This window comes from Harpia harpyja, chromosome 7 (genome assembly GCF_026419915.1).
Source record: "Harpia harpyja isolate bHarHar1 chromosome 7, bHarHar1 primary haplotype, whole genome shotgun sequence".
Lineage (NCBI taxonomy): Eukaryota > Metazoa > Chordata > Aves > Accipitriformes > Accipitridae > Harpia > Harpia harpyja.
This window is the reverse complement of record NC_068946.1, coordinates 49,715,152-49,740,877: the sequence shown is the minus strand read 5'-3', so window position 1 is coordinate 49,740,877 and position 25,726 is coordinate 49,715,152. Positions and strand designations below refer to the sequence as shown.

Genomic DNA, 25,726 nt, shown 5'->3' with positions numbered 1-25,726 from the left:
CCTTTTCCCCACAATGCAAATCATACTACGGTATAGACAGGGTCTGCCGCGCTATTCAGACAGTAGACAAGGGCTAAATCTGATGCAGAGGCACATCCTCTTTATTCCAGAAGGAGCAAGTGTTGATTGAACACGTTTGCTGAACATCCCTTGAGCCATGCAGCTCTGTTTATAGTACTTGCCTTTGCTCTGGAGGGAACTGATTAACTCTATTTAAATGCTACAACAGCCATGAAAACTGAGCCTAAAAGAAAAATGAGAAGATGAAATATCTATCTATCTGCCTGTCTATAATGAAAATACAGGGAGCGATTAAAGATAAGTCTGATCTTACTTAATGCATTTCCTTATAGGTCATTACAGCATTGCTGTGTATTTATAAACAAAAATACCCTGCTCCCCAGCATCATCTCATTCTGGAATATCTGGAAATAAGTAATAGAAAATCTACATATATATTATAAGACATTAGTAGAAGCTCTGGATTCTCTGTATGGAAAGAAGGGCACAAGATAGAGAGCTCACACAGGAGGTTGATTTCTGTTGTGGGCAAAGAAACTGAAGGATGTGAATTTATTAAGGTAGTCAAAACACACTGTCTCTAATGTTAACAGTGTCTGGTGCAGTACATGCACTCCCAATCCTGTGAGCTACATTTAGTCCTAAATAAACTCATCCTTGTTTTGTACCAATGTGGATGGAAATTATCAGCTCTGTCTGCAAAGACATAAGTCTACCCCCTAGAAGACGACCCTGTTAAAACAAACAATCAGTATCAAAAGCAGTGATGTAAAGTTATAACAGCATATGAACCGGGTGCCAGTTTTACATTGTAATACCTATGTGAACGTCTTCATAGGCCTTTGCAGTGGAAAAGTACTGTTTTTTTTAAAGGGCTGACTGTTCTTTTTTTCTGTTTGGTTGTGTATTTGTTCTAAAATGTCTTTAATCACATAGAAAACTAGGAAGATCTAATTTATTTCTAGGTTTATATCAAATACTTTTATGAATGTAGAATTGAAAATAATGGAATCACTGTTACAGGTTTACATGTACGTGATAATAGAAGCTGTACCCTGTCTATAAGGGTTTTTACTGATTCTGAAGTGCAGAATGCCCTGAGAGAAAGCATGGCATCATGTTTATGCTTAGAAACCCAGCTAGAGATAGATGGGAGTGTTGTTATCCTAAGAAAATTTTCAAAGTTTATGAATAATATCCAAAAGGAATTAAAAATTAAAAGATCAAAAACTATTAATTGGAAATCTCCACAAAATGTTCACTTAGAGTATTGAAACATTTAAAAAAAAATCTTTTACTTGAGCTAGCTTAAGTTTCTACATGGAAAATAAGTTATCACAGAGGTCTCATTTTCCAACAAACCTGAATTTTTCAGGACAGCAAATCTGTTGAAACTGTCCTTTCCTGTGCTCAAGATACAGAGAGCCTTACTATACTGCTTTTCATAAAAAATATTAACATTATGCTGGGTTAGGCTGTTGAAATTTTTCAGTGTTCAGTGAATAACAATATGACTGATCTGTATAATATTTCTTCCTCTAATAAAACTGAGAAGAGGAATACTGCCCCCATTTCATAAACAATAGCTGCATGAAATACATGAAAGATTTATGTTCATTTATACAATATTTAAACTAAGAGCACTTCACAGCATGGGGAGATGTCAGTGTTGTCATGGCAACAGCTGAAGATGTGTCATAAATGGATGAAGCAGAAGTCTTAGGCTTGCCCAAGCTGAAGCCAACACCTTGTCTATTGTTTTGAACCTGCAACCTAACCACCTGAACATTGCTTCTTTTGTTTTGCTTTGGCAGCCTGTATTGTATTAGATAGGAAAACGAGTAACTGTCTTTGGGTGGTTGCGTTTGAAGACTTTAAGCCTGTATACAATTCCCTTTGCTTTCCCCCATTTGAAGCATTTTCTGCTGATGACACAAGGCTGGGACCTGAGGAAGGATCTTCTGGTGATGGATGTTGACAAGTGTGACTATCCTTTCTTGATCTTTGATGTTTTAGGCCGTGTGTACTTCTTCCAGCTTATCCCACAGACTAGCTCAGTATTAGCACCATTCTGTGTTTCTACAAATGTAGTACATTGCCACATCTGTTAGCTCAGTTTGGTTTACTTTCCCTCCTCCCAATGCATGTGTATTTGTGCCTACATATGCATGGAAAACACATGGAAGCATATTTTGCTTTGCTGTGCTAAACTGGTCCTTTTCTGTAGTTGGAAGATGTGTACAAATGACTAGTTCGTGTTTGTTTTGATGTGAATTATGCTTTGTTGTATTTCATTGCAGCTTCTCAAATTCTTAGTAACGTGTAGGGGCTGAGGGATTGGTTTTGGCCAGTTGTTTTTACTGTGTTTTTCATTACTGGATCAGCTTTGGGGATGGTGCTTGTTCTGCAGTAGTTCCAAAAAGCAAAGGAAAAATAAGAACACCTGCTTGTCTAAGTTTCATGTTCTAATAATGTAGTTATATGTCACAAGAACACATTACACTAAGATCTGTAATAAAGAGAGGACCTGCATATTTAAAGTAACGTCAAAGGTATATAATTAATTGACCAAATTCTTTGGGAAATCAGCTCATCTTCTCTGTAGGACTTTCTATGCAGACATTTCTTTGTCTTATAACATTTTTAAAAATCTATACAAATCTGTGTAATAACATTATACAGGGTTTTCTTTGATGCTGTTTCTAGATATTTTTATTCAGCCAACATTTCTGTCTTGTGGTAAAATAAAAGGTAGCTACATATTGTTCTTCAAGCTACATTAGTGTTTCTTTAAGAAAGAAAGGATATTTTCATTATCCTTGCTGTAATAAACTTTTAGGTGGATTCTTAAGTATTTCTCTTGAAGTTTAAGGATGAACCAGTACCTTACTGATGTGCTTCAATTTGACAGTTTTTTGCCTATGGATCAGAATTTCTTCTGAGTTAATTTTATAAGGAATTGAAAATGTTCACAAGTTGTTGTGGAAAAACTACTGAAATACTGGTATTCAGATGTAGGGCTTAAGTAACACTGAAAAAGCATTAAGTGCTTTCATTTTGTTAGGGTAGATTAGCTTCAGAAATAAGACATTTTCTTTGAAGATCTAGGTCTAGAGCTTTGTAGTGAACTACTTTCAAGACTGAATTAGGCCACTGATTCACTTTTTGTAGGTTTTAATGCATTTTTAGAAAAGGTTAAAAATCCACTAATGTATGTGTACATACTTCTTACATGGAAAATGAATAACAACAAAATAATATTTCTAAACAAATTGTAGATCTGATCCAGTGTATACTAAGATCAGTTGAAGTCATTTCACTGATTTTGTTGGGCGCTGGATAAGACCTAAGTTTAATGACAAACTCTATATTAAAACAAGCTAGAATAAACGGGTATATAACTACATTTACATTTTGTGATTGTTTTTCATTTCTCTCCTTGTTTATCCAGTGGTAAAGCTATGTGGTAAATCTTTTTCAAACTGCAGGAACCATATACAAGTCTGGTGAGTCACTGCAAGTCAACAAGGTTTTGTAAATACCGTGGTATAGAAGAGGGAATCTAATCACGTAGAGTGATTAGCCTTTGTCATTGTCAGTGGGTTTGCTTTGAAAAGGGCCTAGAAAAGGTGATGGGGTAGATTTTTATTTTGAAAAAAAAACCCCAAAACCAAAAAACCCAAACAACTTGTCTCATTGTACACAGGAATAAAAATTTTTCTTTCCAAGAGTCATATAAAGGTAATTAAGTATTTGAGGTTCTTTGTTTAAATCTGTGGTTTTGCAGTGATATTTTTTCAGTAGAAAGTTTGGTGGGTTTTTTTTTTTTTTTTGGTGTGGAACCGTATAAATTGCAAGTGGTGCAGAGAGGAAACAGATGCTGTACATCCACTTCAGGTCAACTGCAAGACAGAAATTAAAAAAAAAATTTAGCACCAATAGAATGGCTTTTCTGAGAGCTTATCTGAACATCACACAGTGTTAAAGGCCTAGCAAGTCTAGTGTGACTAATGTCAGATCCAAAATTGCAAATAATCAAAGTTACAGTAAATATACAGCCTTTTCATAAGGCATAAAAATCAGAATCTGTGTATTGTTGAATGCTAATTCAGACTCCTGTCCGAATCTGACAGACTAATTATATCAATAAATGACAAAGACTGTGTATTTTAGATAGGTGGAACCTGAATTATAAAGGGAAACTGGATTGGTATGTTAAGCAAATTTGAATTAGTTTTAAATATCTAATTTTATTGAGTATTTATAAAATTGTTTTGATTTGTTTCATGAATATATTCTTCAGGCTGCCTCGATGAACTTTTCTCTTTAGGACTGCTTTCAGTGGTAACTGTCATGAAATTAATCATCTGGTCTGTGTTCAGTACCACAGTTCCCAAATGCCAACACCTGTTTTTACAATTCTTTCACAGTAGAACTTAAGAATTCATTGATTCTATTTGCATCAGTATAAAGCTGCAAACTTTTAATCCAGAATTTATTAAAGAACATCAAAGATATGGATCAAATAATCACTGTTGCATGTTGTTCCATAACATAGAATACTAGCAGAAACAATTGAGAAAATCGTTTCCATTGAGTAATGTACAGCATCAACAAAAATCATTCCCAATTTTATTTAAGGCTCGTGGCATCATATTTACTTACTAACTCCTGATAAGCACCTTTTACTTCTTGATTGTATTTGCTGTTCAGAAAACACCTCACTTTCAACAAAAGCAATAATTTGTCAGAAGGTAATTACCAAGTTATTAATGAAGTGGCTTATTTTGGACCCTAGTTTATCAGTATGCATACGTCAATAAGTCATTATCTATTGAGACTCTTATCTTGAAAATATTTTAAATTAAATAAATGTTAATGAAAATGTTCTATAAATGCATGCAAGTCAGTCGTTATCAGATCTCCATAGGGAAATAACCTTTGAGGTACCAATCTTGGGTTGGCGCTGTACCGTTGTGAGATGAGAAACAGGCCAGTGTGAGTGGGTCAGTCCACCGTTGAGGAGCTAACCTTGGTCGGTGTGCATGCAAGCTGTAGTCATGGGGAGGATGAGGTATTTGAGCTAATAATGGTCAAGATTAGTCAAAAGTACAAAAACAAGTGAACACAGGTATTTCTTCTAGTCTGGAAATTAGAAGAATATTAAAAGCCATGCCAGTGAGCAAGTTTGCTTATAATTCTGATTGTAAAGTTTGAAACTTGTTGATCTATTTAAACTGAAGTATATCTCCTATAGTGAAATCAAGTACGAATCAGTATTGGTTTTATTGTGTAGCAGTCCAGGTAGGAGTCTGTCATTTTGTTTCTGTTATGGCTTATGATGAAAGCAAATTCCAAACAAGTCTTTTATACAAAAGAGCAGATGCTTTTGTTATATATTCGTGGGAAAACAATGCATGTGAAAAAAACAAATGAAAAAAGGAAATAAATGGAGTCTTTAGAGTTTATGATTTAGGCTTTTGATCCTTTCCTCCCTCCAAATTTTCCCTGTTGCAACTGAGATCACTTGCAGGGTTTTGATTACATCAGTTTGGAATGTCTGTAGGAAATCTACTGTCATTCCAAGAGGTAATTCATATGCCAGACCTTTGGATAACATGGCTGGTGGGAGAGTTGTACTCCAAGATCCGTCTTGGATCTTTTGTACAGTCTTGTGGCTGATAACTCAATGTATGGTGTAGTACTATGTGCCACAGCAAAGAAAGTGGGCTTGTTGTAGTCTACCTGGTGACTGGTCCTAAACCATGACTCTTCTTTTCTGTCATAGATTTATAAAAGATGTTGAGGAGGCCAGAAATAAATAATGATTTTCTTTGAAAATATGAGCCTATAAATACATGTATAGCATAAAGATTAGCTTGTGTGTCGTAAGGACTTTCTGGCACATAGGAGATTATTTGCCTTAACTTATTGCAAATCCATTTTACAAATATTATTAGGGCTAACTGTCTATTCTATATATGTACAGAACGATCACCTCCTTTTGTGTACAAAGTTACTCTCCTTGCTGCAGAAGAAATTTCATAATTGTTCTAAAGCCCTTTCAAGACTTACTGTGTGTACTGTGACTAATACCATGGTTTCCATCCGAAGCAGCTGTGTCATTCCTACATCCTACCCTAGAGGATCCTCAGTTCTATCTTCAAATTAATCTTTTCTCCTTGGCTGTTCCTTTCAATCACTTTTTCTTTATTTTATTCTTTGGTAGAATAAAGAAGTGTATGGCAGCTATTTTTTAAAAGATAGCATGCAAAAGAAAATTTCATTATTAAGATATTTGAGAAGCTGTTACAAATTCTCATTTGAAGAAAGGATATTGTCTTTCCAGCACTTCAAAAATATATTTGCAAAATAATGTTTTCAGTTGTAAGCATTCTTTTAGCCAGCAGTATCTTTGATAAAGTTATCTCAATAACTTCCATGGAAATTTTTAGATGACTTTATTGCGCTCCGTTCAAAACGGGCAATTTGTAAATTTAGTCTGAGTGTTATGAACACAGTCAATTATATGAAGGCTAGATAATCAAGTAGTATAAATAAATATGCCTATCTGAAGAACATGGTGTAAATTTACACACTCTGAGACTCTGGACTCTTATCTCCTATGTATGCAATCAAGTTATCACGAAATACACTGCGAGGTGAATTTGTAGTACTCCAGAACTCTCAGTAATTTTCTTTGCACAGTCAATAAAAAGTAGCTTGCTCTTTCCACTTTCCAAAAGAAAGCTACTTTTCTCATATGGTATTATTTAATGTAATAGTCTACCTGTTTGAATGTTGCAATAATATCTTCTGACTTGAGAGTTGACCTGCTTGGGGGTAGAGGGAAAATACTTGTTAGACTCTTCTATAATGCCACTACAAAGGTATCTAAATTCTGTGATTATACACATTAACTTCAGATCGTTTACATTAGTTTTACACTGCTGATTTTATTCTTGATTTTCTCTTAAAGTGGCTGAATAAACTTGCTGCAATTTCTTCTCTGTTTGCGGCGAAGCATACTCAACATGGTAACATGGCTCTGACCACTACGCAGCTGGAAAGATGACTAAGAGCAATACAGGGAAAACAATACAATAACTTGTAAATTTAAAAGGGTGTCTTACCTGGGAGGGAGGCTGAGAGGTCATCAAAAGCAGTGAATAAGTTAACGTAATTAGAGTTGTAATTGAATATGAACTACCTATTTTGGCTTGGAAGGCTTTGCAAAAGGAACATCTCTTTTTCATCGGGCAGCAGGCAATTGAAATCACTAGGGGCAGTGGTGTTTGCGTCATTGAGGGAATCAGGCTGATGCTGTATTGGTGCATCAGGCCAAGAAAGTTCAAAGCCTTTCCCCACCAAGGAAGGAAAGCAGTAAGTCCAGCACAGTGGGAAGAGCAAGCAAGACATTTTTGGCCAATCTGAAATGCTACAGTAGTGTTACAATTCTCAGCCATTGCAAAACCTACCAGTTCTAGTAAGTTAATCTCAAATTCAGGCATCAGGATTGGTGACTACAAATTCAGACCACCGGATTTTTTTAAATACAAGTCCAGCATTCTGGTGTTAGTAATTCTAGGTTTCTGCTTTTATAAATAAGCAAGTATCCTCAATGTGATTTACAAATGAAAAAAAAAATGCATTACTTTATGCATGGAGCCAGAGAATGACTAGATACTGACTGATCTCTAAAAGCAAAGCAGATGAGGATCTAAGAATGGTAAAAATGTGTGTGTGGTTTTTTTACTTTCAATAATCTGAAGCAATGTTTTTAAAAATATATCACTGCCAACAAAGATCTTTAAAACTGTTTGTGTCATGATTGTAGAAGACATGTTAACCCTTTTAAAGTTAGCTCCAGTTTCAGAAGTGCTACTGGCAGAAAACTTGGGACAGGATTTTCAGAGACTATGGTTATCATTTTGAAAAATTAAGTCAGAGTATTTTAGATTACTCCATGGATTGTTGGTGCTGAGGGTCTTGCACTGAAAAGTCATTTTGATTGCAAGTCAGCTACATGTCAGCTCTGCTTTAAACATTCCCTGTATACTGAAATGTAGAAATTTTCTTCTTAGTTTTGAAGCTGTTTCATGCTAGTAATAAGCCTATATAACACAAAAAACCAAAAAGAGTAACAGCAAAAGCCCTTTGTATGTTAAAAGAAGAGGTGTATGCTGCTTGACATAAAGGTTTTATCCTGGGAATATGTTTCTAACACTTTTCAAGAGCTTGCTTCTTGGAGTAGTTGTGCATGGAACATAAAGAAATAATTGATGTACTTTGAGTTTTATTGACATGATTACATGTTGTAAATAGCAATGTACAACTTTGTAATATCCTCCTGTCTTATCATCACATTTTTTCTGATGTTACCTGGACTATTTTTTGTCCAAATAAATTAAACTTATCTCACAGAGACAGGATTGGAAGTTTTCTGTTATTTTGATCAGAATTAGCAGTAGATGTGTCAAGCCAATAACTCTAAAATTGGACAGATGCAAAGTAGTGTGGTGTGTCAATCATTTGCTGGTTTTTCTTTTAGTTTTAGAACTGCATCCTTCAGGGAAGCTGTCACAATCTTCCTGGTCTTGTGAATTGCTGAGTAGGATTTCCTACTGCTACCTGTTGTCAAGACTGTGCAACTGGAAGAAAACTGTAGCAGTTTTAAAATGTTTTTGTTAGAAAATCAGCATTTCGTGTTTCCAAAAAGGTTTATTTAGAATTATTGCATTTAAAAAGCTACTACCAAAGCTTAATTTAAAACCCCAGAACAAAGGAAATTTGTTATTAAGACTCATATTTCATTGTAATTTTAACTAAATGACTTAGAGCCCACAGCTAACTTAATATATTGGGTTTGCTCTTGAGTGGTTATACTAAGCCTACTGCAGTGCTGTTTTGTGTGTACAGTGTGTGTCATCCTTGCTAGCAGAGCATCTCCATATTACAACCCTGAAGTAAGATTGATGACAGGCTTCTTTACTGCATCCCTTAGCAATAGATTGTTAAGATTAGCACGTCTGAGGAAGAGATTTGTCTGAAGGGCTTGCAATTCCTTCCTACAGTTAAATTCAACAGAGAGCTATCAGACAGTTGATTTCTTTCCCTGGAAGGTTTGTTTATATTTCAGCCTAGAAAGATAAAAAAAGATAACACAGAGGATTTCCTTTTTTTTTCTTCTTCCTGACTTTTGATTTATTTATCAGAATTGTCTGTGTTCAGAACTTGGCTGTTTAATTAAATTTGCATAAGAAGGGTGAATTTTCATTGCTTGGTGATCTGTATTAAAGGAGCATTAATAATCCAGTTCAGACTTTAAGATTTCTTTACATTCTGGCAGCCATATGAGAAGTAAAGAAAGAGTCTGCTATCTTTTAGTTGTTCAGCTGAAATCCTGCCAACAAAACACGTAAAATATCTTTTAGTTATAAAAGCATGGGCAAAGAAGGTCCAGCAAAGAAAGAATCTTCTAGACATGCACACTTTAAAGTGTATTTGGGAATAGAAAAGAGTAAAATTATTATGCAAGAATGAACCAACATGCCTTCCATTAAACACAATGCTAAAATAAAACTAAGAGTGGATAGCTTTTGTAGAATAAGAGCTGTAGGGAGTGCCTGTCTAAAGGTTTATACTTGTATGGCTTCCTACCTTCTCTTTTGGGCTTGCAAAATGGCCTTTTTAAGAAGCAATCAGCAAATGTCATCTCCTCTGTGCTTAGAGGACTCAAATAAATGGCTTTATACATATTAGATCCTAGTTTCATCATTTATTTTGTGAGCAAACCTCTTTTTGTCCCCCAGAGCCCTGTTGAGTTGGGTGGAAGTCAGTACGTTTATGAGTTTGCTTACACACAGTGAATAGCAATACATAAGCTTGCAATTTCCTCCCTTCTTTATCAGTACATTTTACTTGCAGTTTCCTGGACTATTTAACTATTTTGTGAAAATAAAATAATCTTCCCTAATAGAGATAGGAATGTAAGTTAAATGTCACTTTGATCAGAACCCATGATACATTATACTGAAATAGGTGATAAAAATCCGCCTGTTGGTCTAACTGAATAAACAACAAGGTAACATTTTCAGTCATCTCTTGCTTCCCAGTTATCTGACCATAGAAATGAGTTTATAGTGTAAGAATCTAGGTGATAAACTGCCACGAACTATCTGACAATACAGTGAATGTAAATAAATGTTGATAGGACAGTACTGAAATAAAATTAAATTATGAAAATACTTGCTGATTCAGAACTACCATAGTTGTTTTTTATAGCATTTTTTAGGTTTATTAGCAGAATTGACCAGTAAAATTTATTGTGTGAAATTGTGACAGTTTTCCCAATTTACCCTCAGTTCCAAAATAATATTACTTTATTCCAGTATAATTCTTCTGTGTTTGAATTTTAGTGCTTTGTCAAATATGCCACATACAGGAATTCTTGAACATATAGACCAGTAAAGGGACTGCAAGTGATTTTGCATTTTTAAAACTGCAGCCTCTTAGAATGTGGGAGTGCCACTGTGAGACTTTTGCAAGTTTAAGATGATAAATAGAAGGAACTGAACCCTTCACTTGTTAAAATTGAAGATTAAATGGAAGGATTTAATGGGGTATGGAATAGCTAATTTCCTGTCTAGTAGTACATCAAGGTGTCCTTAGCATGACATGCTCTGTGCCTAATATACCTCTGAGAACAGGCCTTCGGGCTCCTACATACTAAAACGGGCTGCATGTCTACAGCTGGAGAAGTCTGATAGGATGTCCTCTCCCACACTCAGTTGCAGTATCTAAAACCTTTTACACCAAAAAGCAACTTTAAATTGGAATTCTGTTTTTTAAATGTGTATGTAAAGCCAGGTTTTAAAGTTTCTCCACTAATTCACTGAGGTGTTTGGGATGGTTTGCATTCTTAATCCCACTTTGTAAAAAGAAAATCTCTGTAATATTGTGCTATATTCTGGCAGCCTGCTTAATTGTATTTGGCAGTTTGTTTTGGTTCTGGAGCAGCTCACTAGCCATCTAATTAAAATGGCGGGGTACTGTGATATGTGTCTTGTCTCTGAAATTGATAGGGATGATGAAAAAGTCTGTGAAGATGACTAATTATTTTTCAATGACCAAAGCTTTTCAGTTCAAATCTTCCCTGGTTTTCATATTTCTAAGGTCATTAAAATGCTTAGAGAATAAGCATTTAATATGAGACTAAATGTCACGAGTGTGAATTTCTTCTGGTCTTGTCTTCACGCACCATGTTCCATTCTTTGCGTGTTCAGGAAAGCCAGGCATAGAGAAATTAATATAAGCCTCCTTTTTCCTTTTCTTAATGTTATTTATTATGATAAGGAAAACGTGTCAATCTTTGCATTATTACGCTCCTGTCTTGTGTCATTCCCAATGACGATAGAGGGACTCAGTTGTGCCGTTAGTCATTGGCTGGTGTAGGAAGTGCTGGGGAAGGCACCGATCCATGTACAGAGAAGAACAGTTGGTTCCAGAGAAGCAGCCTGCTGTACCGCTGTGTGGGGCAGGTCTGCATGGGATCATGATCTGTGCCCTCTGGCTTCCAGGTTTGAGCGGCCGTTCCTTGTTCCAGGATCTGTTGAACCAGGGTCAGTCACGGATGGGCTCCAGCTGGGGTAGCAGTCTTAGATTTCTAAATCACAAATGTGTATTTGCAGAGAATTTATTCGAATTCTGTTTATTCTCCTCAAGAACAGCATTGCAGGACTTAACCACCTGTTAGTTGAGGGAGGAACCAGACAAAAATACCACGGAAAGTGGCAAGCAAATATCTTATTTTACCTTCATTCCTTCTGACAGATTTTCTGTTGCATTTGTGTGATTTTTTGCAAAAAAATAGAACACAGATAAATCGTTACGCTAGAAATTGTTTAAAAAAAAAAAAATCAGTCTGTCTGTATGTTCTTATTTACCTGAGTTTGAATGTATTTTTTAATAGCTCTTTCTCATAATTATTTTGGGTATCTTCATTATTGGGTGTCCAACTGACAATTTTGGACTCATTTCTCTGTGTTCCAAATTCAGAACCTTTCAAAGGTGTCTAAAATGAAGAATGCTTAAAATAGTCACCTTTGCATTCATGGGTCTCACTGCATTGGTGTTCTAGAGGTTTCAGCAGGACAAAAATGAGTTTGTAATAACCCATTGATGGGGGATGACTACTCACGTCAGTTTCAATAATTAAAATTACATTGTACTAATGCAAGTTAAAGGGCAATACAAAATTATTTTCAGTATGAATGTTTTTTCAGCACTTGATACACTTCTGAAGTACTGCTATATTTCTGTATAAAAGGAAGTCTGTTGAAATACTTCTGGTACAAAAATAGAATATCTTACAACTGTCAAGCTGTGGGAATGCCATAAAGATCATGCAGATAATTTCTAATTGGGTTATCATTTTCCATAGTTAAAGTTTGCATTTCTAAAAGTTAAGGCAGTGCTTTGAGAATGTGAAATATCATAAAAGGCAGATCATAATACCACACAGCTTATTCAAATGGATAAGATATTCATGGTGCCTGCTGTCACTCTTTGCAGAATTACTAGATGCTTCCATATGGTGAAATGATTTTCTCTGTGTATAACATCCTGAAGTGTGGAAGTACTTTCATCCCATTTTATGTATAGGAATCCTAAAAAAGCGAATGTTTAAGGGTTTTGTCAAAAGTTACTTATTAAGACAGTATGATGTGTGAGACTGTGCCAACTACCCAGACCTAGCTGCCTTTTCAAACAATTATACTCTCTCTTCAGAGTCCAGTTGTTCTGGCTATTAAACTTATTCTGGATCCCTAATCTTCAAATATCTCCTAAGATCCCTGATCCACTTCTGTTTCCTTATCTGTGAAATAGAGAGACTACTGTAATTGTTTGGTTTGACTTATTTTTTGAGGTAGTTGTAAATGTAGTTATATGTCTATAATGACCTCAAAAAAATATAACTCTCCACACACATGCTGAATGAAAAAGTTAAAATCCATCAAATAAAATAAAATAGATTCTAATTTATTTGGAAAACTTTGTATGGTAAATACAAAATTTTGCAATTCATTGCTGCATCCATTGTGCTGCTTAAAATTTTACTGAAATTCTAGGAAAAAAAGACCTTTGGTCAAAAATTTGTATTTCGAAGTTCACATGCAACTCCAGTGAAAATATTATTATCTGGCAGGTCTGTATTTCTTTAGAACTAGAAAATTCATCCGTGTTGTATTGTGAATAGCAGATACTAATAAAGGGTTCTTACAATTAATGTGGAAAAGTGAGAATTTAGCCAGTGCTTTTGTGGACTGGTTTTAAATGCTTACCATGGCTAAAATGTGTTTCTTTCCTCTAAGTTTAAAGAACACCAGGAGGAATCCACCTTGAGTGCACTTAAACCACAGATAGATTTTTTTTTTTTTTCTTTTTTTTTTTCCTTATCTTATTTAAGAACTATATTTAAGGTACGGGCTAGTTGGTGGAATACTTGTAGAAAGAAATATGATATGCGGCAAAGCTAACTAAATCCTCCATGTCAACCAACTTACACGGAGTAGAGGTTATACTGTAGTATGATTCCAGGTATTTAAAGCTGTGTTATGTTTGTCTGCTGGTGTGAGGATTTTGAACCTGAAGTATCAACCGATGAAATACTGTTTGTGTGCACCATAAGGCCTGTGGTTTGAATCTTTGTAGCTTGCTGAGAATTAGGTTTTACAATGTTGGACAATTATTTATGTTTCTCAGAAGTACTTTCAAAATGGACTTTGCTTGTTTTTTTTAACAGCAGCATTGATGATTTGTTTTAATGCTCTTGATGCCTGCTATACCACAACCATTGAAAATGCAATTCACAATCAAGTGAAGTTTGAAATAGTAGCATAAAAATGGGGTGGGGGGGGAGAGGTGCTGAATCTGGAGGTTTGGCATTTGGGCTTTTCTGATATATTTCATTTAGTCTAAATTTGGCAAACTGCAAGTTAAGCATCTTTTTAAAATTAAACCACTAGGCTTCTTTTCAGTAATGGAGACAAATAACCTTATCCAGAGTGGAGGGATGCAGTTCTTACTGGTTATGTTCTTTTAAATGTGCTTTTGTTCCAAATAAAAGCTAATTAACAATAATTTTTTCATATAGACACCAATACCTAGCACAATACATAGCACAACCAACGATATTCATATATTTATTGTTGGTTGTGCTGCAGTTAGCCTGAATCCTTGCATGTAAATTCTATGTTAATATATCTGAGCTGTAGCTTGTGTACGATATCATTCTTTAATTATCTTTTTGAAAGGATCTCTCAATCTTTCTAGTGTGACCACAGGACAGGAACTTACCAGAACCTGAGGATAATGGCCATATTTCAGCTCTTCAAAACTTTCAATGACTGGTAAAAACGTTTAGGCTATGTCCAAGCTGTTACAGGTTTGGTGATACGTGTATAAAATATGAGTTCGCTGGATCTCTATGAAGCTTCCAGAAACCCATTTAAGTCAGGCAAGCATTTACAAACCTTCACCTCAGTCTTCTGGCTTCTTCTGTTAACTTAGGTAAAACCTGCTTTAAAGCAACTGGCCAAACTCCCAAGAATAAATTCTTTATGCTGTTAAGAACCTGAATACTTCTCTGCTAGCTTTGCCTCCAGTCAGTAAAACGCAGAAGGTGTATGAAACCTTCCAGGGAGAAATTTTGCCTTTAGAGAGTCTCCTAGGTCATTAAATCTACAAAACTTTCATTTGGATGGAGTGAGTTACAACTCTTGGCCACAGGGCTTTAGAAACAGCTGTTGACTGTGTCTGATATCAGTAAGCATTGCTGGTTGGTTGTGGCTTTTGTAGCCAAGGTACCACTCGTTGTCCCTGTCCAGGGCCAAACTGCTTGCTTTGGTTTTGGAAGCTAGTTTCAGGCTTGAAATTACAAAGCCTGTGGATTGTAGGTATGAGCTGTGAAAGCTTCCCTGGTAAATGTGCAGTTACGGTCACTTGCTCCATTCTAGACCATTTCAGTTGTTATATTTGGAGTTGGAACATCAGTAATACATAGTTTCATTAAAAGGCAATGTGTTTTAATGTCATTGAACTGAGTTATTTTGGGTGGTTCAAGTGACTCCATTTGAAATATAACAGATTCAACTATGCACCTGTATATTGAATTGCAGAGAGTTTGCACCCTGTACCTGGAAGGAAAACTAGTATGTTTCTTTCAGACCTTCAAGTTTTATTACTCCTGTTCTTAAATGCAAACGTATGCACTTAGTATCCAGATAAAGCTCAACTGGAGCTATAACATATGGGCCCTCTTTTAGTTCCTGCCCCCTGGAAAGCCAAAACTAACCAAAAATACCACTCCTCCTCTTCTCTGATTTATTTGCATTCTTTTTTGAGATGATCTTGTTTGAAAACAGAAGGTTGGCACCTGAGAAAGGAAGCACTGGAGTGTGTGAAGCAGTGGGATGCTGGACAGGAGGGGTCCTGCTTTCTCCCAGAACCGGCACTGCAGTGCACTGCTCTGCACAATGCTTGCGCATACTGTAATATTACCCCTGCATGGACTTTTTGAGCAACCCTGGAAATTGCTGTTAACTCTGCCTTATTGGAGTTCCCTGATTTCTGGTTTTACAAAAAGCTTTTCCTAAACAAATGGTTTCTCGTGTTCATCTCTAGCTATGCTGGAAAGAGTGACATAGAAAATTGACTACTTTCGTATAGCTGGCTGACCGTTTTTTAGTGTTATACTCACTGAAGGGTGGCAGTGTATATTATACATATCTTGTATATATTTTATATATATATATATATATAATATACATATTATATATATCTTGTATATAGAAGATATTTCAGCAGCTGTTAAAAAAGAGCCCAGACATTATTTTTTTCTGAAATCTGGAATGGATTTACCTTTGGTGGGTATGTGTCTCTATCATTCAGTGTTTGCTTGGTTTTTTTATACTGATATGCTCTTGGGGGCTGCCTACTGTGTATTGTAGAAAAAAACTGTTTCACTCTTTTCTCCACATGGATAATTTTTTCATCATTCGATAAGTTATACCTTGATTATTGTAGTAGGATTGTTTCATAGTTCAGGATTGTGCAGTCCTGCTCGGTTGCCCAGTCTCTTCTGTTCATTTGTGGGAAATGCTAGTGGAGGCATGGGTGCTCTTTCGGTAGTAAATGGGAAGATGAAAGCAAATTAAACAGAAGTGAATCAGGAGACTGAGTAAGCTTTAGGACTGGACTGCTTTGCTGTTCTTTGAGATTGCTACTATTGGTGAGCACCATGGTATAGTGAATGATCAGTGTGGGAAAACTGCATCTGTGCTGCCTGTGTGAAAGCCAATACTGTGAATATTTAACCCCTGAAATGGAAGATTTCTGATCTTTCACCTTGAGGCACTCATGCAACCACAAGACAAATACAATCAGAAAACATGTAAACAAAGGAAATTAAGGGAGAATTGACATTTAATTCTTTGCAAGAACCACAAAACCCAAGTTTTTTAAAAATTCTGAAATTGAAACATTGAAAAATGTATGATTTAAGATAGAAAATCCTGAAGTGAGAGATGATGGTAATGTTAGCAAAAAAAAAATTTACTATTATGTCAGCAAACTGGAAAGAATTGTTTGGATTAAACTCAAAGGAAAACTTTTGTACAAAGCCCTGAAATTCTACTGTTTCTGTAATAAGAGATGAGGAAAATCTTCAACTGATATACACTGTTGTAGTTCACTGAAGTAAATGAAGTTACAAAAGTTTGCAGCTGCTGAAGATTTGACCATTGCAATAGATGAAAACAAACAAACAAACAAATATTAACTGAGTAATAGACGAGGAAAGAAAGATATTCTTGGAAAGCTTTTCCACTACCAATAGCAGAATTTGTTACCAGACTGAATCTGCAAAGATTTTTAGGATACCTTGAGGATTTTTTTGTTATGGAAGAAATAAAGTAAATTGTTACTAAATAGTAGATAGAGGCACTCATTTATGTCAAGGATCTCAGCCCCTTAAAAAAATGGAGGAAAAGGTAAAGCTGATTAATAGTTTTGGTGGGATTGCACTTTCTTTTTGAAGGAAAGGAGTAGTAAATCCTAGGTTCCTTAGCACTGTTGCCTTTGTACACATTTAGAAGCAAAAAGTTCCAGCCTTGTCTGTAGTCCAGGGGATGGTAGAGACAGACTGTGGAAGATACAGTTGCTGCTCTGAAGCGTGCAGAATTTGTACAAAAAACCAGAAACTGGAAAAACAAAAAGCTTGAGAAGAGTAGTTTCTTGGCCTAACAGTCATGCCCCAGGCAGTGGCAGAGCTGAGGACCTGTCTGGCTCCTTTAGAGCCCCATTCACTGAGTCATATCCCACAGCTGAGCCTTTCACAAGGACAGAAGTCTCCTAGTATTCTGCTGCAGTTTGTTCTGCACAAAGTCACTATGACACCTTTCAGTCATGTGGAAAAATGAACCCTCTTAGGGACTTCTTTAGAAATTGGTCATAAATTCTAATGAGAACAAGATCCAGGTTTAATATACATTAAACTTATGCTTCCACTTGGTAGATACATACATAACAGTATAATGGTATTGCCCAGAAATAAGTGTCTTTACCATGTTGATGCAATTATAAGCTGGGGAAAATGAGCTGAAGATTTTGTATAGATAGGGTTGGTACCGTTTTGCCAATGACTTTGGGGTGGAAATATGGGTGTAGGAAGATGACGCTGATGGATAGCACTGGATCTGCCCATGTAGATTAGATGTCTGGCAGACTTATGTCCAAGAGATTGGATGTTTAGCAGCCATTTGTAGCTACTGTGCTGATTGCAGAAATCTTGGGCATGTGCATAAAAATCCTTAAATTTTGCTCTACTAGAATTTCAGGGAGGGGAGAAGGTGCCTGGGGAAATGTATGTTTACCTGTTGGTCTGGTCAGTAGCATTTTTTTACAAGTATTAATGGTATCAGAATCATGTCTGTTCTTTGCCTTCAGTTGTTGTGAGGGATTTTTAGAAAGAATTACTCATTTGGTTTTCTCTGCTTAGAATGGATTTATTTAGAAATATTTATTGTAACACTAGTTTTTGATGTTTTACCAACACTGGGCAATGAGAACAGACACTATTTCGGCTTCAATTCTGATTCAGCACAACTTCCAGTTCTTCTTGCTTGTGACTCTGTACAACCTGCAAGATATGCATGGTAATATATATAGAAGTAAACTCAACACTTTCAGTGATGGTCAAATTGCCTGCCTGATTTCTGCTAAGTGCAGGTCATGTGCTTTGAAGCCATGATATTTCATGTGCTGGCATCCAGGTGTGTCTTTCAAAAAGATTAATTTCAAAGCAAACATGATGCAGTGATTGTCCCATCAAGAGGAGCTTCTTAAAAGTAGTTTTCCCCTTTCTGAGTAGGCAAGAGGAGATTTTTATGACAAATGGAGGAGCTGTTTGTGTGTACCACCTCTCATTTGTAGCCAGACTCATCCCAAAGATTTCTGTTTGGGAGAACTGGAGACAGAGTTAATTTCTTGTACTATTTCTTGTCTCCTACATTTGTGCAAAAAGGTATGAGGGTCCTCTCCCAATGCAGAGAAGAAAATGAGAGGCCCAGGGTCACTGTGCCGTCCTCGCTCTCCAGGAACACATTTTAGATGGATTAAACCTGGCAAAAACTGGTGGGAGACTAGGTGGCTGAAGAGTTAAATTGGGATGATTTTGTAGGGTTAGGGCCCTAGTCATATGACTTTTCTGAGGCACATGGAAATGAATAAACCCCGTATCTTGCTGAGGGTAGAATGTGTGGGAAAGGGGGTATTTTTCTTTATTTGGAATCAGTTTCAAAGGGTTGAAGGAATTACAGGAAAATCTGACCTATAGGTGGGCAGACTTCACAAATTGTTGTCGCTGTGCAGGTGGAGGCAGCGGTAGATGTGGCTTACTGTGCTGGCTCTATTTTTAGTTTCTAACTGCTTGCAAGTTCCATTTACAAATGTCAGGAAAATGCATTAGGATTATCTGCTTTATTGTGGAGGTAATAAAATGCTGTCTAATTTAGCCAATAAAATAGCTAAAAGCAGGCTCCCACTGTCACGGCGGCGTAGCTGCTGAATGTATAAGGTGGCTCCACAGGATTTTTAAGCTGCCCGATCTGTTCTTTCCTCATTGCTTGTTTCCCACCATCGTACTGATTCAATATGGAGATTAGGAATCTTTGGGTTTTTTTTACATCAGAGGCTCATCTGGGAATAACTGAAAATGTGTATTGAGAAGAAGGAAGGTGAGGGTTCAGCAAAAGCTCTATAATCCATTCCTGCAGTGCTGTACATTGCTCCTGGAGAACAGCAGTGATCCTGGAAGCAGAAGGACCATGGTTATTCCTTTGCCCATGGGTCTCAAGTTCTTGGGTGCTGAGAAGTACTTCCCTAAAAGTCCTTTCAGCTTCGGTGCCTGGAACGGGAGCCAGTCGTTGTCTTTAGAGTATGTGTTCAGTCTGTGGCAACCTGTATTGGTTGATACCCTGTAAGCCAATACTACAGTTGCTTTCTCTGCCATAGAGCCTAGACTTATGGACAAACATCCCATTTAAGCTGGGCTGACTTACTGGTGATCTTTATGACTGTACTTGTCAGCTAGAAGTATTAATGTGCTTAAGTCAGGGCTGAAGGTGCTTTAATGTTCTTACTTGACTCTGGAAGGATGACAAATGGGTTTTTCCCATTAGAAAACCCATATGTAAATAAATAATATAACAATATATCTTTCCAGTGCTTAAATGGTCATTACTACTTTTATTATGGCCTTTTACCCCTACGAGTTAGTATTTTAAGGTACTAGTCTGTGGAAAATCTTTCTTCCAGTCATATTCACTAGCTACCAAAAAGGTTTAAGCAGACTTGTGGCACTCTTAGTTAATACTTGTTTTTCATTACTGTTTTAGATAGTTCAGGCCAAACAGATTGTGTGCTAGTGCTGTGGATATTCATTGTGGTAGAATACATAAAAATACAGTTCTCTTGCTAAAGACCTTATGCTTTAAATACACCAAATATGCCCCCTAAAGCATTCTAAAGGTGTGGCTATCTCTATGCACTTCATCACCTGTAGAATTTATATATTCATTTTAAAAGGAACCATAGACTTAATTTGTTTTAAGTCTGGATTAGATTGGGGAAAAAAGCTGGCATTTTAGTAAAAAACTGAGGAGCTAATTCCACTACAGAGGCAGGCTAGAAATAGAAGTAGGAGTAAAAGTGTGGCTTTGAACTGTATCATATGAAAGCAGTAATGATGGGAACATTGCAAGCTTGTGTGTACCTGTGAATGCCCATGTGGTTTTTTGTGATGCAACTTCTGCAGTTTTTGAAACTGTATGCCTCTAAGGAGTCACACAATGAAAATTTGAGAGGTAATATATTATTATACAGTGAGGTGTTCAAATTTGCAGCTGGATCACTGCAAGCTAGTGTCAGCTTGTCAAGTGTACCTCTTGCCTGGCAAGTCTGACCAAGAAATATAGCCTCTTTTTTCACCTAGGAGATGAAGTATGGGAAATCATGATTTAACAATGAAAGGCACATGTAAATCTGTACTGTTTCAATACTCCTTCAACTTTGAGAAAATGGGAATCTGGAAATGAACTTGATGACTTTTCTTTCTGTTTTGGCCAACTGTAATTATAAGTCCAAATATATGTGATATCTGGCATGCTCGTGGCCATAGCTAGGTCGTAGATCAATAAGAAAAGGGTTATTTTTCCAAGATTTTAATTTCTGTTTATCCAGATAAGTGCCACAGAACTGCAGCTTCTGTTACTGAAAAGAACAGTCAAACCATAGCAGCTCTGTTCTGCCAAGCTGTTCTAATGAATACTGGAATACTGAAAATTAGATACTGTGTTTGTCAGCCTAAGACTGACAAAGTCGTTGATGAGTCTTTTTTTTTTTTTTTTTAGTGCATGTATTTTTATTTTTACAAAAAAAAATATTTTTCTTAGCAAGTTAGCTGATACCTGTTCATAAGAGTAGTAAAATTAATCCTTTTAGGCTTTATTCCAAGCCCTCTTAATATTGGAACTAGAGTGCTGTGCGTTTTGTTCAGGGAGCACAGGTTTGGTTAGGCCTGTTCTCACTCGACAGGCTACAAACCATAGCAAGAAGGCTAGAGCTGCTCAGTGCTCAAGAGCTTGACATAGTTTTAGTGTTGCTGTTAGCCTGTGAGAGTTGTGCTTTGATGAAGTCCCATCTCCAGGTGATGGCGTCTTCTGTTGCAGCCTGCTTCTTCCCTGGTATTCCTCTGGGCTACTGAAAGGTATTTTTCCTTGCACAATACCTCTTAGAATTGGGAACTGTGAGATGATAGAATTAGGATGCATGGAGTAAAATTATAAAAATTATACGTTTTTTCTAGATGTTAGCCCATTTTTAAAGTCTCTCTTATTTTTTAGAGGCAGTATGCAGTCAAAATTTTGCCTGCTAATGCTTTTTCCATTGGAAATCACTGATCTGATGGAATTCGAAACATTTCTTGGGGCTGTGTGAATTACCCTTAGGCTTTTTGTCAAAAAGATGGCAGTGAATAAGTCTGGATGGGCCTGCATAGTGTGCTGTCAGCCACTTCAGATGGACTTTTGTGCCTCGCTGGAGCAAGGACCACTTTGAGACATATAAAGTTTTCTGAGTTTGAAATTGAGGTTGCAACATATTTTTACTCAAAACTGCATTTGAAATGCAACATGTTTCATAAACAGACTGTTTCTGAATGCTATGCCAAGGTCTGCCCTGTTACAGTTTTGGAAGAAAGAAAAGCATCTCTTGAGTGACCTAACCATTTTCTTCAGCACAAGGCCTTTCTTGTAGACCTTTTTTTAAGTGTTGGTCAGGTTGTTTTAGTGGGAACTGGTTGAAACTAAGCCCCTGTGTTGAAACTAGTCTTGTAGCTCTCAGACAAGAGAAGAAAGGATACAAAAAAGATTTAAAGTGATTCTAAATAATATTTTCTTTCCTTTAGCTGTCTCCGTAATGAGATACAGTGCATCATCATTTGGATTTGCTGTAAGTAGAGATATATTTCAACATTCCCTACCACTTTTTTTCACAGGCTTTTTCTGAATGTGAAATACTGTATTTTTTCTTACTGTAAGTTTATGGCGAGGTGTGCAAAGTCAATGATGGATTAGAAAAAGTACTGTTGAAGTCATACCTTGGAAAGGACTTTCCAAATCCTAAAGATACTTCCATTATACTTTTTCAGTTTGACTGCTAAGTCTTATATTGGAGTTAATATCAATACTTATCTCATCATTGACAGATATTATCCACCAGATATGGTTTTCTTCTACAAAATCTCTCAGCTTAATCAGTTCTGTTGTTGAGCTTGAGCCAAATTCTGAAGTACCCTTCTGAACTTTGCGTGACCTTTTTCCTATTGAAGTCTATGGTGAAACTCCTATTGACTTTGGGATGACAGCTTTCCTCTCTAGTAGTTGCCATGACTTTCCTAATTAGTGGCAGAGCAAAAAATTCCTAACAACAAGCAAAATTACTCATTTCAAATAATTTGTCTTTTGCTTTCAAATTTGAAGGTTAGATTGACTCCGTAGAAAGTTTGACTTAAGGATGAAAGTTCTTACAGTGGGACAAGCCTGGTTTCTGGTGTTACCTGACATCATGTCTTCATTAACTGGAAATACAAACACAGCAATTTTGCTGATGATACAGAATAATATGACTCTGGATACAATGGGATTTTGAAAAAAAGTTAATATTTGCTTGGTTTGAGACAAAACCTTCTACTGCAGAAAATAGTGACTTTACAGGAAAAAGGAATGCTTGACAGGCATTTTCAAACACTTTTTTTTTTTTTTTTTTTTTAAGAGTCTTTGCATAAGAATCGTATTAGTGCCACAGTGGCAGATTGTGGTGTTTTTTTTTTTTTCTTAACTTCTCTGCAGGTGATGGATTACAGATAAAAAGTTTTTAATCCCTTGAGTGACTTCCTGAGCTCTGAAGTGTATCATTGTGCGATAATACATGGCAAAAATGTGAAGATCAATTTAATAAATGTAAATCCTGCTTTCATTAAAATGATTTATTTGAAGCTGCTTTGTGCCTGTGCAGCAGGATAGTAAATGCATTACTGTTAGTACAGGGCACATTTAATGGCCCACAAAACAATTGACTCTGTATCTCTTTCAGTTTGATGCTACCCTGGATGTTTTGTCATCAGCGATAGTTTTGTGGCGTTATAGCAACGCAGCTGCTGTGCATTCTGCACACAGGGAGTACATGTAAGTACACTTAATTACTTTTGGCTTTAGTAGAGGCCTACAGAGCTTTTGCTGTCAAGCTGTGATGCTACAGATTCCAGAGCTTTGACAAAAAACATTTTGTCATGTCAGCAAGTATTCTTTCCTTCTGCCAACTTACTCGTACTGTTTGGTCCCAAACATGCAGCTTTTACTTAGGCAAACCTCCCTGTGATTGTGATTTTCAGTTTCATTTTAGCCAAGATAGTAATTGTTAGGGCTTTGTGATTTTTTTTTTTTTTCCCTTGCAGCATCTGTATCAAATGAACTGTGTTTGCAGTCTGTAATGGATTTGTAAATCTTCTATTTTGCATCTTACTCCATTATTCTTACTAGAGTATGTTTTTAAAATTGATGCTTGTATTATATTTGTGCTTCCCTTAACAAGATTGGAATATGAACCCCTTTGAATGTAAATCACTTCAACTGCTAGTGATGTTATTAGAAGTTGAGATTACAGAACTTCTGATAAGATTGAGCCTGTATTAGTGATATGGTAGTAGGGTGATACGGTTTATTATAACTGCTGTGCAAAGAGAGAGAGACCCACACACCCTTTTTATTACAGAACTATTGCACTTTTGGTAAGAGTATATCAATACTTGCATGTCATCTTTATGGAAAAAAGTATATGCTTGCAAAGTAAGTATGTTTAATGTTTGCTGTGGAGATCCTATGGAAAAAAGCTCTTTAATTTGCAGTGCAGTATTGATCACAGTGGAAATAATATTCTGCTTCATTGTGCATTGTGCAGCATTTCTATTGGCAATGCATGTGGTAGCTGAGAAGATCAGGTGGAGATTGGCTCAAGAATTGTTCCAGCTAGTGTATAAAGAAGACTTTAATCTCCTGCTCCAATTTTGGGTACATCTAGGTGGAGAATTGCATACATTTATCTGCTTTGGTTTTGTTCTGTGCTGCCATTGCTAGCAGTATCCCTCCCATCTGGCTTGTTTGAAGATAGTTCAACTATGCCCTGGAATGGACTATAATTTTACAATAAAGGGGTATAAGGTAGTTTTTGTTCTGAAACACCTCTAGTGAAGTCCTTTCTACAAGAAGGGAAGCCTGATGAAACTGAGCTTTTACATAACTGGTAGGATGAAGTTAAAAAAAAAAAAAAAAAAAAAGCCCCACAGAGGAGACTGTAACTTGTCTTCGTAGTCCTTTCCTAAAATCTAAGAAAACAGTAAGCAGTATTAACTCAGGCTCATGCAACAGCTCGCCAGCACTGTGAGTTCCTTTCTGGCAGGGCTCCATACGTAACAGTTTGGAATAAAAGGCCATAGAAGATTGATGTGGCATTGATTCATAAAAATAAATCCAGAAATATGTGATTAAAATTAGTCTTCCTGCACAAATTTGGAGATCTTAACAGACATTTCCTGAGTATCTTGCTTTTGTGGGTGTCTACAGAGATTCCTGTCAACATTCAATTAACATAGTTTTGAAATCTCCTTCTGTTGAGCTTTTTCAAGGGAACCTTGTAAAGTACTTTTATAGAGAAAATAAATCCCAATACAAAAGAAGAATCAACATATCCCTATGGCTAAGCCCATAAAGTGAACAAGCCAAGTAGCAAACATATCTTCCTGCTTTTTATGCTCATTTTTAATTTGCTTTCATATAATCCCTCTGCTTTTCATAAGGCTAAATTGAGTCAATGAATTACTTGCCATGCCCTGTAGTTGAAGACAGCTAAGGTTACATGATGAGATTAGTACTGAGTGAAAGAATGTTACCATATGCTGGGAATATGAATCACTGTAGAGGCAGTCTGGTTATCCCTCCGTTTCTAGAATTGACAGGAGAATCATCATAGTACTGACAAGTGAAGAGATGGTTGTGTCTCTTAAGGCAATTCTCACTGTGTCAGATTTTTAAGGGAGGCACATTTCTAATTTCCTGTTGTGTTTAATCAATCTCTTGCTTGAAAGATTGCATGCAATTATTTTTCCTCTGCACTGGGAAAATGTTTCATGACTCCTCCTGGCTGCTTGCGTACCTTGTAAATAATCTTTGTATCATATGTGCCTATAACTACACCCGGTCTTTCACAGTCCTTTTTTTCTGTGTGCCAGTGCCTCAGTGGGGAAGTCTGCTCTCAGACTTCTGGAGAGTTTGGTGCAAATTCATCTAGGTGCTTAGGTGAGGCTGTGCATTATTCCTGTTCCTGTGTGCCTAGCCATATTTTACCGTAGCACAGGAGCCTGTGCAAAACTCTGGGTTTCTGCAAAAGCATTACTATTGTTTACCAGAGTTAGGTGCGCCAGAGTGACTTCAGTGTAGTTCTTTATTTATAGCCCTGTCTTTTATGGATTTAAATATTATATTTGTCTGTGTATCCTAACATATCTGAAAATAACGTGAGCTCCTTGACAAAA

General features: G+C 36.5%; 1 protein-coding gene across 2 annotated transcripts in view; it reads left to right on the top strand.

Moving 5' to 3' along the window:
- Positions 1 to 25,726, top strand: part of TMEM163 (transmembrane protein 163) — a 105,340-nt gene that overhangs the window by 41,363 nt on the left and 38,251 nt on the right. For both annotated transcript variants that reach the window (XM_052792335.1, XM_052792334.1), the window contains 2 exons: positions 22,046 to 22,089; positions 23,233 to 23,324. In XM_052792335.1, the coding sequence (XP_052648295.1) occupies positions 22,046 to 22,089; positions 23,233 to 23,324 (136 nt within the window). The remainder of the gene's footprint in view (positions 1 to 22,045; positions 22,090 to 23,232; positions 23,325 to 25,726) is intronic.